This window comes from Parasteatoda tepidariorum, chromosome 2 (genome assembly GCF_043381705.1).
Source record: "Parasteatoda tepidariorum isolate YZ-2023 chromosome 2, CAS_Ptep_4.0, whole genome shotgun sequence".
NCBI classification, from domain to species: Eukaryota; Metazoa; Arthropoda; class Arachnida; order Araneae; family Theridiidae; genus Parasteatoda; species Parasteatoda tepidariorum.
This window is the reverse complement of record NC_092205.1, coordinates 71,673,614-71,690,314: the sequence shown is the minus strand read 5'-3', so window position 1 is coordinate 71,690,314 and position 16,701 is coordinate 71,673,614. Positions and strand designations below refer to the sequence as shown.

The following is a 16,701-nucleotide window of genomic DNA, read 5'->3' as shown; positions in this document are numbered from 1 at the left end:
TGTAAATTAAATTTTTAAAATTTAAACTTCAAAATACTTTTTTTTTAAAAGTTAGTTTAAAAAAGACTTTCCAAAACTTTCATAAAACTGTCTGAGCGGTCACCAGAAGCATTAAATAAATACTTTTTGTTTATAAAGATTCCTATCCAACTAAACCATTAACTATAAATCTTTTTCTTTGTTTACAATCATAAAGTTAAGTGCAGTGAAGATATAAAAATTACTGGCAAAATATCGAAAAGAAAATAGTTTTAAAAAGTGACCCTATTTACGAGTCTGGCGACTAGTTTTTCTTTGCATCTCCCCCTTCCTCATATAGACACCTCCAAATAGAAGTGAGCATATTTACTATTACTTACTTTTTTATTTCTGTATTCAAAAAGCAAATTACAATTAATAATTTTATACTTTGATAACTTATTTAAATGAAATAATAACCCTCATTAACATATGTATTACAAAAAAATTATTACATATTTACTGCCTAACGAAATTCAATAAAAAGCATAGAAAAAATAGGTAATTAATGTGCTTCTTCTAAATAATTATTATTTCGGACAGTAACAGGCAGTTGAAATCCTATTGATTAAAAATATATCATTACTCAACTTGAGAAAACAATTTTTAACTTATAAATCAGATTGCCTTTCAATTTCAATATTGTAACATTTTTGAAATATTATATATAAAAAAAAGTGAACTATTAAGAACTTTAAATCTGAAAATTGAGTAATATAAAAGTCTATTTATGGTAAATGGCTGTCATGTTCAATAGCTATGATAGAGAATATAAAATAGTTGAATGCAAACTTCATGTTTATAGAATGTAAATTATTAAAGCTTAATATAGTGTATAAGACTTTTTTTGAATTTTTGGCAATGTTAAAACTGCAATAAAATTTAAAATAACTTCCAATGTACTAGAAAGTATCAATCTGAATTTTCAAGAAAATAAAATCAATTAAAACAACAGCTTATATTGCAGAATGACTTCTTTATTTTCTAGTTCTGTATTTTTTTCTAAACTTTCTATACCATTAATTTAACTAGTAACTTACAACTTATTGTAATTAAGCCTAACAATAATTGTAAGAATTAAATCCAATTTTGTAGTATTAAAATATATTTTGGATGGGACATTTAATATAAACATTGTTATATACATAAATATGCATTATATAATATGTAACACATACATAAATATGTTATTTTATAACAATCTGCAATGTACACTTAACAACATTTTATAAGTAAACACGGAGGGTATAAAATGCCATTCATACATATAAGTTGGCCGCAGCTCTAAAATATTGTTAAGGATATCCACATAAAATCAAAGGAGTAATCATGAAGTAATTATTTACACTTATTATCACTAACAACCATAGGTGTTTAAAAGTTTTTATTTGAACGCAGTATAAAACAAATTGATTGATTGTATTTTTATTTTGAAGAAAAAAAAGAGGCTATACATAATAATTTTGTATAAAATAATTACCTTAAAATAATTAATAATAGTTTTCAAATAAGTATATTTCAATGAAATTATAGCTGCAATGATATAGCTAAGAAGACTTATTTTCTGTTCATATTCATTCAAAAATATACATCACATTATTTACAAGGATATCACAAGCAGTCTGAGAAATTAGTAATTTCATTCAGAGCTAAAAGAGAGACATCTTGGGGATATACCAATTCGACTTTCACGCTTTTTAAGCCTCGGTATTCTGACAGAAGCCAAGGGTGTTAACGATTTCGAGTTTTTGCTATTTTCTAGGGACCTAAATAAGGAAAAAACTTAAATGAGAAACTTCATAAGTTAGAAACAAAGACTTAAATTTTATTAAAGAAAAAACTCACATACACTTTTATTGACACCAATTCACGAAATTTCCATTTCTTAGACAATAACTTTATAAAATTTCAAATTAACAATTTTTAAGTGATAGAATTCACCAATTTTAAGATTCACACAAGTTGAAATAAGAGATAATTTAATCTTTACAATTTCACTGATCGAAAATTAAAAAATGTCAGTGATCAAAGTAAAAGAATATATATATATATATATATATATGCATGAGTTTTTGGTCTTGCAAAAGTTTTTGGTCAGACTCAATATTGTTGATTCAAAATGTAGTTAATGTATAATTTTATTTTCAAACTTGACGAGTTTGTTTATCAAAAAGGAAACAAAGTCAACTCTTTGAAAATTACTTTATATCAAATACAATTTTCATATCAGTCAGGTATTAAATGAATAGCGTTTTTAGTGTTTAGTAATTTTCGCACATAAACTGGATGAATTTCTTTGTTCATAATACTAATATTTAGTCAAAATACAATATTTACTAATAAATATAGCTTTTAAATATTTAATTACTAAATCAGAATCACAACTTTATATATATACTATTAATTTACAATCAAATTTGTTCTTGAATGAACCAAAATACAAAAAAAAAAATAAAAATAAAGGTACTCTAAATATTCATCAAAAAGGTTACACTCACGATAAAAAAGCAAGCAAAAAAAAAAATAATAAATAAATAAATTTTAGAAATTAAGTGCAACATATATATATTGGCTCGACTAAGAACATTGGGAACAAACTCTACAAAAGCATTGGTACACACACACAAAGGATTTACCCTGGAAGGTCAAAATACACAACAATTGTGGAAGATAATGTAGCAGATGTAATGTAGTAGATGCAAATGTAGTAGATGTCTTCCAACCACGATGATTAGAGGTAAGTTAAATAAAATAAGGACAAAACCAATATTAGAAGACTTTGTCAAGAGGCAACTAGGTTGCTTTAAATGGTCACATAGATTACCAAAAACATCCACTGCAGCGTATAAATAAAAAGAAACGTCTTCAGTGGGCAAAAATACATACATTATGGACATTAGATCAATTAGAAGGAACCCTTTTGGACTGATGAATCAAAATGTTTGAGAGACGGCTAGTAAACAAGCAGCTGATAATTGTTTAAGTTATTTAGTGAAACATGGTGGAGGTAATCAGTTGATTTGGGGTGGATTTGGAGGCAGAAAAGTTGATAAATAAGTTCAAGTCAAGTTTACAATCGATAAAAAAAGTTTATTGTAGTATAGTACGTCATGTAGTGCTATCAGGTAATTGTAATATTGGCAAAGGCTTCTTTTTACAGCAAGATAATGACCCAAAGCATACTTCAAATCTTGGTGCAAATTATTTAAAAATGAAAGAACAGAAAAAAGTTCTTAAAATCATAATGTGGTCTCCTCAATCACCTGATCTGAATCCTACAGAATCGGGGGGTAGAAAACTACAGGACGAATTGGACAGAAGAGTATGATTAACAACTCTAAACAATGTAACAAGGCTTTGGAAATGTTTCGAAGATACTTGGAGAAATTTAAGCTAAAAAACTTCAGAAAAATTAGCTTCTTTAAAACCAAGTCTGTGTAAGGTAGTCATTGGTAATAAAGGGGGTAATATTGACAAAAAAAAATTTGAAGAAAAATTATATATATTAATTATAAAATTATTATAAAATAAATTATACATATTATGTATTAACTTGTTACTCTTCATACTAACATATTAAAATATTGTTTCTAAACATTTTATTAATATTAACGATGTCATATGAAATAAAATCGATTAGAGAACATACCTCAGTTTAGACAGAATTGAGTTTTTCCATTTTGATATAAGTGGATATAATTTGCTGTCAATATTGATGTCCCGTATGGCTAAAAGCATATCAATGTCTAAGCGTGACAATTCCGACCTAGAGATATAAAAGAACATTTAAGAAATAGTATATATATAAATCGCATTCTTTACTATAAGCTAATTTAGTTTTTATCTTTGTTTAAAATACAACAAAAAAGATAACTAGTTATAAAAAAGATGTTATAAAAACATGTTTTATTACAATGTAAAACAAGACAGTGTGAAACTTATAATAATAAATCTGAGTTTACTAATTCAGAAACCATTTCATAACTTTTAAAGATTCATAAGTTACAAAAACATTCAAAACTTAATCTTTTAAAATCTTAAATGTAACAAAAGTCAATTTACAAATAATTAAAAAAAATTGCGTTTAGTTTTTTTTATAAAAAATGACACACAAAAAAATCGAAATGCAATATAGCTTCTATAACTAATATCTAATTAAAAATTTAATATCATATTAGTAGAACAGTCTGAGTTAAAAATGAGCATTTAAAAAATAATTTAAATCATAAATAAATTACACACACAATAAAAATAAAGAAATCATTACAAATTAAAACACTTAAATCTTACAGATTACCACAACAGACTAATATGCATATTATTCCCAAATTGAATAATAAGTGACAGATAAGAAATATCTGGCATAAAATTGGAGAATTAATCAATATTGTTTATTTGTAATAAATAATAATTATAGTTTTGATAACTTAAACCCATAAAAATTGTTTTTTACTTCACAACTGCTTTTTCTAAACATGATTGGCCTAAATTATTGCATCAAAACAAAAAGTGAAATGAACATGAAATAAATTCAAAATTATAGTATAATTACCCATTCACATATAAATGTACTTCTGTTTGCTTATTTTCTTTGCGAGGGCATTCAGGTGAACTCGGAGGAGTGTAAAAGACATCATCATCTTCCTCTTCATTAGATACTACATTTTGTCCTACATACAAAAGAATTATGATTTTAACTATTAAAATAAAATGTCTCCATTGTTATACGAATTCTATTTGTGATAACAAAGGCAGACTTTCTGTCCCCATCTTCTGATTAAAAATAATTAGTGCTTAGAAGAGTGTTGAATGTATAGCATTGAAAGGGCAAATAAGTTCGTATTTACATATATTTTTTTGTCATAACACAAAAGTCTTAATTATTATTATTACTTTTCTCAAGAAAAAAATAATATATATATTTTTATAAATACATAAACAAGTTTTTAATTATGGCCACAGCCCAAGCTTTGGTTGTCAAATCTTATAAAAACATAAAAACTGCATTAATTTTATTTAAAGTCTGGAAACTTTTTCTAGTTAAATACATAGCGAAACAGAAAAACATAGGCTTAATTTATCAATCATATGATTCTTTTTTGCAGAATAAATAACCTTTCTACTTAATCATTCATTATTTAACTAGTTTTTCTTATTCCAAGAACTCAAAATTTTGTTGAGTTTTGAGGGCTAATTAATTTATAATAAACAATGCTAACTTCAAAATAGATATTTGAATTAGGAGCTAATTTTAGCTGTAAATTATCAACATACCTGCATTTAATAAAATTGAGATCAATTTCAATGCATTAACAAAATTTATTATTATATTTCAAAATCGATATTAACAAAAAAAAAATTATTATCTCAAATTTTTTATTAGTAAACTTATTCTAATTCTTACCTTTCAGAAAATTATTCAAGTAGTGACCAAGAGGATTTACAAATGATGCAGAATTAGGAATGGAAGCTGAAGGGTTGCTGTTATTTTCAGACAATGGATCACAATTCTCTTTAAAACTTGCATCACCCATTGCTAAGAGAAAATGCTGTTGCAAATGAACAAACACATAAGTTTAAACCAAATGAAAAAAACCATACATTAAAAAAATTTTTTTTTTTTAATTATTAAAAAAACTGCAAACTAAAACAAAACAGAAAAAAAAGAAATGATGTGCTAAAAGTATTGCAAAGCATACATTTTATCATTAAAGACTAAATTTTATCTTAAACAAAAATTCAATAAAAAAATGCAAAAAGTTAATATCAGAAAAGTAGCGAGATAGAAATTCAAAAAACACCATATTTAACAGTTATTGTTATCAAAAAATTTTTATTTCTAAGGTAATTTTTTTCCTTTATAATGCTTTTAAAAATAAAATAGAAAAAAGATAGTTAAAAGAAAGATATTTAACACCTCAATTTTTTGCACAATCATCAATATTGTTAATCATTTATACAGTGCACACACATTAAATTTTAGTTTAACTTCTGAATAGTTGGTTGTGTTTTCGCTAAAGCTGGTACACTGATGAAAGCACGAGTTTAATTCACACTGAGCACATTTATTGCCCTAATGGGACTTTGCATATTATAATGCAGGACTCAGAAGAGTTTTATTTTGAAACATATTTAAGCAGATTTCCCCTCTTAGTTCACAAAATCAAATAATTTCTGTTTAACTAATTAATTTAATAGTTAAAGGAGTATTTTTTTACATTAACTGCCATATTTTCACTCTTCCAAGCATTCAATGTGTTATAACACAACATCCATGAACAATATTTAGAAGAAAGAAAAAAAACTAAGAGGAATATTTTCACTTTGTTTGTTTAATATTTGTAAGGATTACTCTTTGGTACTTTTAGATCCTTAAAACTTAGTTTTAATAAATGAAATATGTGGCTAGATATGCTATGTTGAACTTGAGTATTACTCAGTAGGTTATTAACAACCTAATTTTTTTAATGTATATATAACAAAAGTTACCCTGCAATATCAATATTTTTTTAATCTGAAACCTAAAAAATTGACTTTTTTGAAGCAGGTAAAAAAAATTCCTTTTTCAGAATTAAAAAAAAAAAAAGTACACACAACAAATAAATTCAAAGGATCAAAATACAAGATTTCAACAATATCTACCAACAATAATCTTCAAAATATAATTTTGAAAAAATATATTAAAACTATGTAACCTAAACAAATTACCATATAATGCTTATTCAAATGTGATTCAAGGAGTTTCAAGCCCTCAGTAGAAGCTAAATTTATAAAACAATCTAATACAGGCCAATACTCAATCCACTCTGCATTTAAATCTTGTGCAATATTCCTAAAATTGAAATATTCAATAAATATAAGAGAAAAGTATAAAAGTTATGTATTTAAAGATTTGAAACTAATTTGTATTGACTTTAAAAAAAAACAACAACTGAATTTTAGACCTTACCTTCCAGCTCTTTCTAAGCCTTTTTCAGTGTCAGTTAAACGAATTTTATGAATGCATTTTTGTTCATCCACAGTATATGATTGACGTTGTGGTGTTGAGGAAGGATTCTTCCAGATTTTATAAAATGTCCTAGCCTGTAGAAAAGTTTTAATTTTTCAATATAATGAAAAACAATTTGAATTAAATAAATTAGCAGAAATAAAATTATTTTATTTAGTAACATCTTTTGTGAATTTTTTATTATTGTAATGAAGGATATATTTTCAGTTAAAAAATATATAATTTATTTTATTTTGATTGTTATATTGTGTTTTTAAACACAACCTTACAAAAAATATGAGTAAAATAAAACTAACATATATTCTTTTAAGGTTCTGATAGTTATTAAATGAGTGGTTAGGCAAATATATTAAAATAAATTTTTTGGTAGTTTTTTTTTAAAAATCATAAACGAAAAAAAAAAAGAAATAAAACTAATAGGCAGCTAATCATTATTTTTATGAAACTTAAGTTCTAATAGCCTTTACATTGGCCTTATGTCACAGAATGATAATGACACTTCTGAAATATCATGCTCAGAAATATTTTGAGGAAAATATGCTTAAAAAGTTACATGTTACATTGATAAAGCTTAAAATGCTATTTATTTTGCTTATTATTATTTTTTTTTTGTTTTCAGGTTTTAAAAGCTTAATTTTAGACCCTTTAAGTATGTTCAAATACAAAGTTGGTAGCATTAAAAGAATAATTATTAATTCTCTGAGTTGAGGCAGCAACAGCAGGTTACTGTTGTTTTTTATTCAATAAGTTTCCCATAATCAAACAGTTAATCATTAAAGTATTGGTACATTTTGTCGTTCCACTATCATAATTAATTCAAATTATTTAATATTATGTATATATTTCAGAGTTTTTCTGTACTATACTAAACATTTATACACTTTATGATTTTCAATTCAAGGAATGATTTTGGATTTAATATGAATTCTGAAAGAAAAAAAAATGTGCTTTCTTTTCAAATTTTGAAATAAAAAATTAAATCATCTGAAAAATAAAAAAGAAATATTTTTACAGAGAATTTTCAATGCAATCATTGATACATGCTCTGAATTTCTGAAAAACCTACAAGTTTAATTACATCAATGTTATCATTGTAATTGTTATTTTGTTACCCTTGAAGATGACCCATTATTTATATACAGATTTTTTTTAACTACCTAAGAAATTTTTTCTCCAAGTAAGAGAAAAACAAATTAGTTTCCCTCTGAAATTTTTATACAAAGATAAGTTTTTTTCAATACAGAATATTTTGTGTCCAAAATAAATTGTTACAAAGTTATATAGATTATCATAGAGTTGTACATAAGCCATATATTAACACTAGTGATAAAAACTATTTGTTATAATCAGAAGAAATAATTAATTATAAACATAAATGCCAAATTAAAAAAAATTAAAAAGTATGAGAAATTTAGAATTTTACAGTAAAATTTAAATACACCAGAAATGAATCATTTACCGCTTCAGGAGACATTGGACCAGCAAATGCTTTCACCAGCAAGTTAGGACTGTTGACATTCATATTTGAAGAACAATACTTTTGCTCTATTTCAACTTTTGTACAAGGTTTTTCAATACAAGGTGGAAGTACATTATTTTCTGCTCTTAAAACAGGAACATACATCAGTCCTATAAGCAATAAAGCAAATGTATTTTTAAAAAATGTTTAAATGATGTATTTTATATTACTGGATTATGATTCAATTAAAAATATTTTACAACTGAATCATATAAAGCACTGCTTAAAAATTGCAAACAGAAAAGGAAAATCTATTTTAATTAATGATAATTTCTTTTAAAAAAACATCATCATCAAACACTGTTTTTTACACATAGCTGCCGACATGGATAGGAAAAAATCCGGTAGATTTTACGAAATAATATAAATTTCCTGATAATTGTTGCGAAATATACTAAATATTTTACATTTAGGGAATATTAGGGATTTTTATAGTCATCAAAATCGAAAAACTGCAATATTTCCCAGATATAATTTCACATTAAATGATATTGAAATGTTATAGATTATGTTTTTTTTTATAATTTTGAATAGTAATAGGCATTTAATAGTTAACTGAATTTTATAAATGAGGCTCGCTTCCTTATGTATTAGTGACACTTATTTAAATATTCAAACAAGCAATAATCTGCACGAAAATTCTATTTCAATAGTGATTTTTCATGGAAACTTACTTAATTTTAGGGAATTTGTAAAAATGTACAAGAGAATTTTTATTAAACCGGTAGAAACTGGCAAAATCCAGTAGTCTACTGGTAAATCCAGTAGAGTTGGCAGAGATGTTTAAATTTTTTCTTCACACAGTTGCTAAATATTTAAATAGTACATTAATCATTTGAAGAAAGTACAATAGATAGTCTCAAGAGTTTATTAAAAATATTTTAAAAAAGCAGAAATACTAACCCTTAAAAGCCTCTTCAATATTTTTTCTCAAAACATCATTAGGAGATGAGCATCTAGTACAAATAGTTTGAGCAGGAGTTTCACCATATTTGTTTTTCTTATCTTTTATGCAATGTGGGTGAGATAATAGAATTTTAACAGTGTCTAAACAACCAAACTTAGAAGCAAAATGTAATGGGGTTTCACCCAGCTAGAAGAAAATAAAATTAACATGAAACACTTACTTCAGAAAAAAAATACAAATACAAAGGTTACAAATTGTTATTAAGATAGATAAATTATCAGTGCATGATTTTAAATCTATTTTTAGAGTAAAGTTTATTATAACAACTTTAAGGGGCTGTAAAAGGTATAAGATATCAGAGGTACAAAAAAAAAAACATCCAACCTAGGTTGGAGATGAGTTCAGGGTAACTTTCGGAGGTTATTTTTCAGTCATTCTTCATTTGCATCTTGCTTGAGTTGGACGTACCTTGCTCTGCTCCTTGATACGTCACTTCTCCACAGAGGAAGAGACAGCATCCGCCAAGCCATTCATCTGTCCAGAAAACGAAAATGAAGTCAAAAGAAATTTTACATCCTTGCAAGCAAGCACAGGATCGTTACAGAAAGGTTCCAAAAAGTCAAACTGGAAGAGTCAACTCCTGTATCTACAGTTGAGATGACCGGAGAACCCAAGGAAGCTGTTTCAACTCCAGCTGAGAAAAAGTCAAAGAAATCCAGGAAAAGGAAAAAGAAGCAGGTGACCAGCTCCTTCAGTAAGCCAGAAAAAGTCTTTCGGGGGGACAACCCTGAGTAGCCAAAGGTTGTCGTCGAGCTTCACGAGCCAAACTCTCCAAAGCCCGCAGTCATCTTTACTCCTAAGGGCTTCGTCATTAAGTCAGTCTTCCGAGGATTGCCTGTGGACTAAGCCAATGAAGATCTTGAGAATGCCCTGACAAGGGAGAACCAGCACCCCTTATGAGTTATCCAGATGAGAAAAAGGATTTCTGCAAATGGCCAAGCACCTGTTTACAGGACGCTTCCGCTATTCATTGTCCTCCTGAACTTCAACGAGCGGCAACAACAAATTTTTGACTTAACGGAATTTGCTGACCACCCCATAAAGGTCAAAAGACGGTGGTAAATTTTTACCACAATGTTTTAGACGCCAAAAGTTTGAACATTTTCAAATGACCTGCACCTCTCCACCATGATGCTTGAAGTGTGTGAATCTTCATTACACCTATATCTGCAGTAAAGACAAGACAACTCCAGCCAAGTGTGCTAAATTCAGCCTCGATTATCCTGCCAACTCTTCCGGCTGCACCGCCTGAGTCAAGTGGTCAAAATACCATCCCAAGACAGCTGCTAAGTCCCCTAGCAAAGTTGGTAGATTTGTCGGCGTCATTCAGGACATAACAATTTTCAGACCCCTTTTACTATAATGGTAAAAAATGCAGCAGAATTTCTTTTTGTTTGTTTGTCAGAGTACGAATGACTTAATCGCAAAGAAAATGTTTCTGACACTTCAAGTGGAAAAGGAGATAAAGCTTTGAAAATCATATCTTGCAATATTTCTAATAACATTAAGAAAATAATATTTAATTAATTTGTTCTGTGTCAAAAATTATTAAAGTCAAATTTGCTATAACACTATTTTATAATATCACAGCAAGTTATTGTCCAAACAACATAATAAAGAAAGTGGTATCTCTCACACCTCTTAAATCTGTTCATAAATTAGCTTTAATTTCTAAAATTCACTCATTTTTAAATAAAATATAATTTCGTATTTTATACCGAACTATTCATTGAGATACCAACTTGTAGAAACGTTTTTTCGAAGTCAAAGAGATATTTTTCATTAATATTCTGTAGTAATACAGATAATTTGTTATGATACATTTGGCACTTAAATTAAAATGCAAAATTAAGCATTCATTTGATATTTCAGACACAATATTTTTTTTTGCGTCTTTGAAGATCGAAACAAACTTCAAAATATATAATTATTAAAAGAATAACAATCTATTTTTTAGAATGATTATTTTGCATTTAATAACCAAACAACTGCCTGCAAACTATAAATAGTTACTAAACTTGCACATTAATTGAAATAAAAAGAAACCATTAAAAAATTGAATAATAAAATTTTTTAAAGCTTAGTTACCCTTTTATCTGGATTATTCAAATATTGGTCTAACAAATGGTGGATTTTTTCCGTGCGAATTTGAGGGTCACATTTGTATAATTTGTCAAAAAACTTAGGATCACTCAGAGTATCTAAGATGAGTTGACACATCATTGGCTTTTTACACCTTGCTGCAATGTGAAGTGCATTGTAGCGAAAGCCTTCCTGTAAAGAAATAAGGAACAGTTAAAAATAAAAATATTACAAACAAATTTAGTAGAAAATACAATAAAATACTGTTTACTAATAAAAAAAAATTTAAAAAAAAATAAGCATTAGACAGATTTTAAATTAAATATTTTAATTTGAAAATTACAAGAATAAATTTTTATATTTTTAATTAAGATATTTATATTGATAATATGATTAAAAAGCAATGAATCAAAATAATAATAATAATACATAAATAACTAAAAAATATTTGTAAGCTTTAAAATTTTTTTTTAAAGGTGAGCTTTCAGATAAATGATGAAAATAATATAACAACTTTAAATAAAAAAAAGGAAAAACACTAAATCATATATCGAAACTAAATTTGATTTTATTCCCCTCTTGCCAACTGTTTTAGATTATTCATAATAACAAAATATTATTTTTGAAACAACTAACATGCTTATCCATGATTATTTTTAAACAAATTATTATTTTAAAATTAAATAATTATTTGTTTATAATTTGTAATTATTTATGTATTTATTTTTTTCGCGAATGGCAAGTACTGAACTTTTGTTCTTCACCTTGGAAGATGCCGGAAGTGTTGCTCATTTAACGTTACCCAGTGTGAACCTAAGTCACGGAGGCGAGCAACATTAACCACGCCACAAATACCCGTTCAAAGGCTGGGCCACATTCACACAACAGAGGACAACACATAGAGAGACAGAGCGGGATTCGAACCCTCAGCCATTGGCTTCGCAGTCAGGCACGCTATCCGATCGGACGGAATTTGTAATTATAATTACTTGTAATATTAATAATAATTTGTAATAAGTGAAAAATAGATTCATAGTTAACATTACGAAAAAAAATCAGTTTTTTTTCTTTCCCCACAATAACCTGATAAAATGGAAAAGAAAATATGATTTTTTAAAGCATTCAACAAAGACACATTATTGGTTTTGTCATTTTTGAAGGATGCAGAACAATTTCTTGTTGCTAATTAAATTATAATGACCAATGTTGGCAGAGTTTTGGATATCAATTAGTTAATTATGAGGTCTTAAAGCCTCAGATATTATTAAGTATGCTCTTCAAAGTAGGTAACTCTGTAAAGTACACAGACTTTCTGAGTAAAGGGTCACTTGCATATCAGGTTGACCAATGAATGGTCACATACTTAAGTACATGTTGAAGGCAGTTTGTATAAATATTAATGTTGAGACACTTAATTATTTTTTTTAATCAGTAAACTTAGTAATTCATTTACAAAAAAAATTAAATGCTTTTAAATATTAAAATTTTTTCCGACCTGAAGAAAATCAAACTGACACTTTTAAAAATAATAATAAAAATAATATTTCCATCTTATCAGCAAAAAAAAATAAATAAAATAATAATAAGAAGAAAATATAAAGATGGAAAAAATAAAAAATTTCTTTCATTACATTACCTAATACAAAATATATATTTTACTGAGTAATGTAAATGCAAATTAAATATTTTAATTGAAGAAATGCGTTAAAATTAATCTAAAAAGAATTAAAATAAAACAAATGCATCATAGTTCAAAAAAAANTTAAAAAAAAAAAAAAAAAAAAAGATTTAAGAATTAGTTGGAAACATATTTTTAACTTTAAGACATTTAAATTGAGTGAGTTATAAGAGATTTTATGAATATTCATATGCTCTTTTTTAAGCTACAAAACGTTAAATAGAAACAGTAAATATTTTTTTCATCCATGTTTGAATTTCACCTGTTGTAATATATTGAGATTTTTGAAAAACCGTGTGGAAATTAGTAGAACAACTGCCAATAAAACAGTCCTAAAAAAAAATGGATTGGCAATGAAATCGGCACAAATAAAGTAAGTGTTCAAAGTGATTATTAAATTGATAGATCTGAAACTCGCAAGTTATAGTAATATCACACTAAAAACGTTGGCACAAATAAAGTAAGTGTTCAAGGTGATTATTAAAATGTTAGATTTGAAACTCGCAAGTTGTAGTAATATCACACTAAAAATGCTGAAATTTCCTAAATAATGTATAAAAGCGCAGCAATATACTGCCAAAAAAATTATAAAAAATCCTTAGACTTGTGATGAAATCGGCAGTAATAGAGCACTCATTTTAATAAGCAATTCAAGAGTCATAATAATACATATTAAACATATCATGATTTTCTAAACCATGTGAAATTGCACACTAATAACTGACAAAAAATAGCTTTAATTTACCAGGAAGTTGGCAGAAATAAACCACATCAAAAGTGATTATTAAAATGCAGGATTAGAAGCTCGTGAGTCAAAACGGTATCATGTTAAAAATATGTAAAAATCCAACAATAACTACCAAAATCATGAATGAAAAGTTACTTGGGTTAATGATGAAAGGGACACAAATGAAGCCCATCAAAAAAATAATTATAACTCAATTTCAAAATTTGTGCATCAGAAGATTCAGGTTCTGTTGTGGGTTGCAGATTGTGCACTGCTAATGTAAAGGATAGAGAAATCCTGTAGCTCATGCAAGAAAAATTTTAAGATTCACTGTACAAGAACTTTTTTACTTTTCTCCCACTAGCTTTTAACCAAAATTGTGGCTAAATGTTTGAGGAAGGAAAAGTGGAGCTAGAAGCTGGAATTTGTAAAAAAATATCAAAAAATAAAGAGGATGAAAACTATCATTCAAAATATAATTTTACGTACCAAGTATTAAAAAAAAAGTATATATTTTTCATGTTACAGCACAGAGTTATAAAACACAAAATAAGGGGCAAAAAAACTTTTACTAAGAGTCAGAACAAAAATGTTAAAAACTATATTACCATCACTAAACTTAAAAATATTACAATTGTAAACAAATTCAGGGCTAAAACAAAAAATAATACAATTATAGGAGTAAAAGAGAAAAAACTTGTAAGGAAACTGCATAAATTCTTGTAATAAAATGTTTGTTACTATCAAGATCTAGTAACTGTTGTAATTTCAAGCGTCTCCCGAATAATTAAGTATGTTATAATTAATAGAAAGAAGTGGGAGATGAAATCATTTTACCACCAGTTTTATCTCTTTTCCTGGTAAGTAACAGTCTTGCAAGTTTCAAAATTACAATAAAAATTCAAGGTAAATAATAAAAGCACTAAAGCATTTATTTCTATGATATTAATTTGATAAAACATACTGCGTTTAAAAGAAGTGGTAATATACTTGTTTAATACAAAATAAAGCAGAGTATGACATTTACATGCAAAATTGAAGGTGTATCTCCATGATAATTCACCAAGTATCTAGCATTTTCCCAAACTAGTTGTGAAAAGCTTTGAGCACTTCCTTGCTCAATTGCTTTTCTGAGTATCACTAAATCTTGGCACTTGACTGAAGGAAGACCATCTGTGAACATACAAATTCAGGATTAAAATAAAGATAATAATTAAAGAGCTTAATGGATAACATGATTTTTAAAACACAAGAGGTAGAAATCTGTAATAGAACTAATAATGTTATTGATTTACATTTTCATTGATTTGTTCTAAGAAAAACATTATATTATAGTAAAGACAAAGGAAAATATTAGAATACTTTCATGTTTAATAACAAGAATTCAATGTATCTTCATTTATTACAATCTTAGAGATGAGATTCTGTAAATGACTGTTACATGCTTTAGATGAAAGAATGTCTAAAAAGCATCGATAACAGCCAATTTATGTGAGTATTATATATTTTTAAATTTTTAAATGCAGAAGAGTAACACTTAATTATGCAACTACAGGTTTTTTTAAAAATAGAAAAAGGCCTCAATATAGAAAGTACTATATGAGAATTGATCAGTTTTTAATTTTAATAGCAGAAAAAACAAAAAAAGAATATTAAATAAACATTATTTAATTAATAAAACTAAGGTGTTTGCTCCTGCTCTTTTTTTGTCCAGATTGTGTCACAAATATTTGTTTTTCTTGATAATAAACAGATTAATAAATCAAAATGAAAAATTATTCAATTAAATTATCCAAATATGATTTTTTTTAAACACATACTTTGTTCAAAATTCTATTAGAATAAAAATTAAAGATACCATTAAAACTTAATCCAAAGTTCTTTTTTTAAATCCTTATATTATTTTTGGCTACTTTAAAAACTTGTGAAATATTTTCACCATAAGAGATTATTTAGCAACAGAGTCAAAAATTAATTCCTAATATTTCTTTGCAATTTTAAATACAGTCAAACCCCACTATAGTGAACTCCCGGATATAGTGAACGAAATGTTTGGTCCCGTGCCTTGCTATACCCATATAATGTTATTTTTTGTCGATATAGTGAACCAAAAAAGTGATGAAGTTGGATATAATGAACTTTTTTCTGTCTTTGACTGATTTTTTTCTTCATTTTTTGCATTAGTTTTGAAATTTCTACTTCAAAATAAATACATATACCGATTTTTAAAACCATCTATAGTGGAGAAGGCAGCGATAAGCATTTTTTTTCTTGTTTGCTTCTCTTATCTTACTTTCCCATCCCTAAAGAAATCAAGTAGATGTTTCCAACCCAGGCAGATGATGCACCTGTAAGGTGTCAGTGGGATCAATATGCATTTTCTGTCAGAGGGAATGAGTAATTATTCATTATTGGTCAAAGAGTTGGACACTAATATGTGTTTATAAAGCCCTCATTTCAACTCCTTTTTGCTCTCAGTGCAGTTAAAAAAAGCCTGCAAACAAGTGTCTCAAATTTAACTATGGCGAGCAGTAAACGTGAAATGTTCTCCATTGATGATAAAATGGGCATAGTCAGAAAAATTGAAAATGGATGTAATCAAGCTGATATTTGCAGGGAATATAAACTATCCAAATCTACAGTTCGTAACATATGGAAAAGTAGGCAATTAACAACTTCGACTGAAGGGAAAAAGAAAAGA

The 16,701-nt window shown here is 26.9% G+C and overlaps 1 protein-coding gene across 5 annotated transcripts in view; it reads right to left on the bottom strand.

Annotated features, from left to right (window-relative positions):
- Window positions 1–171: 171 nt before the first annotated feature.
- The window catches only part of LOC107454466 (ankyrin repeat and LEM domain-containing protein 2), a 24,426-nt gene continuing 7,896 nt past the window's right edge, over window positions 172–16,701 (bottom strand). For all 5 annotated transcript variants that reach the window (XM_043044643.2, XM_043044645.2, XM_043044647.2 and 2 more), the window contains exons 5-14: window positions 15,028–15,173; window positions 11,602–11,787; window positions 9,450–9,639; window positions 8,487–8,656; window positions 6,968–7,101; window positions 6,727–6,850; window positions 5,423–5,567; window positions 4,571–4,688; window positions 3,668–3,784; window positions 172–1,784 (exon numbers count right to left, since the gene is read on the bottom strand). In XM_043044643.2, the coding sequence (XP_042900577.1) occupies window positions 1,658–1,784; window positions 3,668–3,784; window positions 4,571–4,688; window positions 5,423–5,567; window positions 6,727–6,850; window positions 6,968–7,101; window positions 8,487–8,656; window positions 9,450–9,639; window positions 11,602–11,787; window positions 15,028–15,173 (1,457 nt within the window). In that variant the 3' untranslated portion in view covers window positions 172–1,657. The remainder of the gene's footprint in view (window positions 1,785–3,667; window positions 3,785–4,570; window positions 4,689–5,422; window positions 5,568–6,726; window positions 6,851–6,967; window positions 7,102–8,486; window positions 8,657–9,449; window positions 9,640–11,601; window positions 11,788–15,027; window positions 15,174–16,701) is intronic.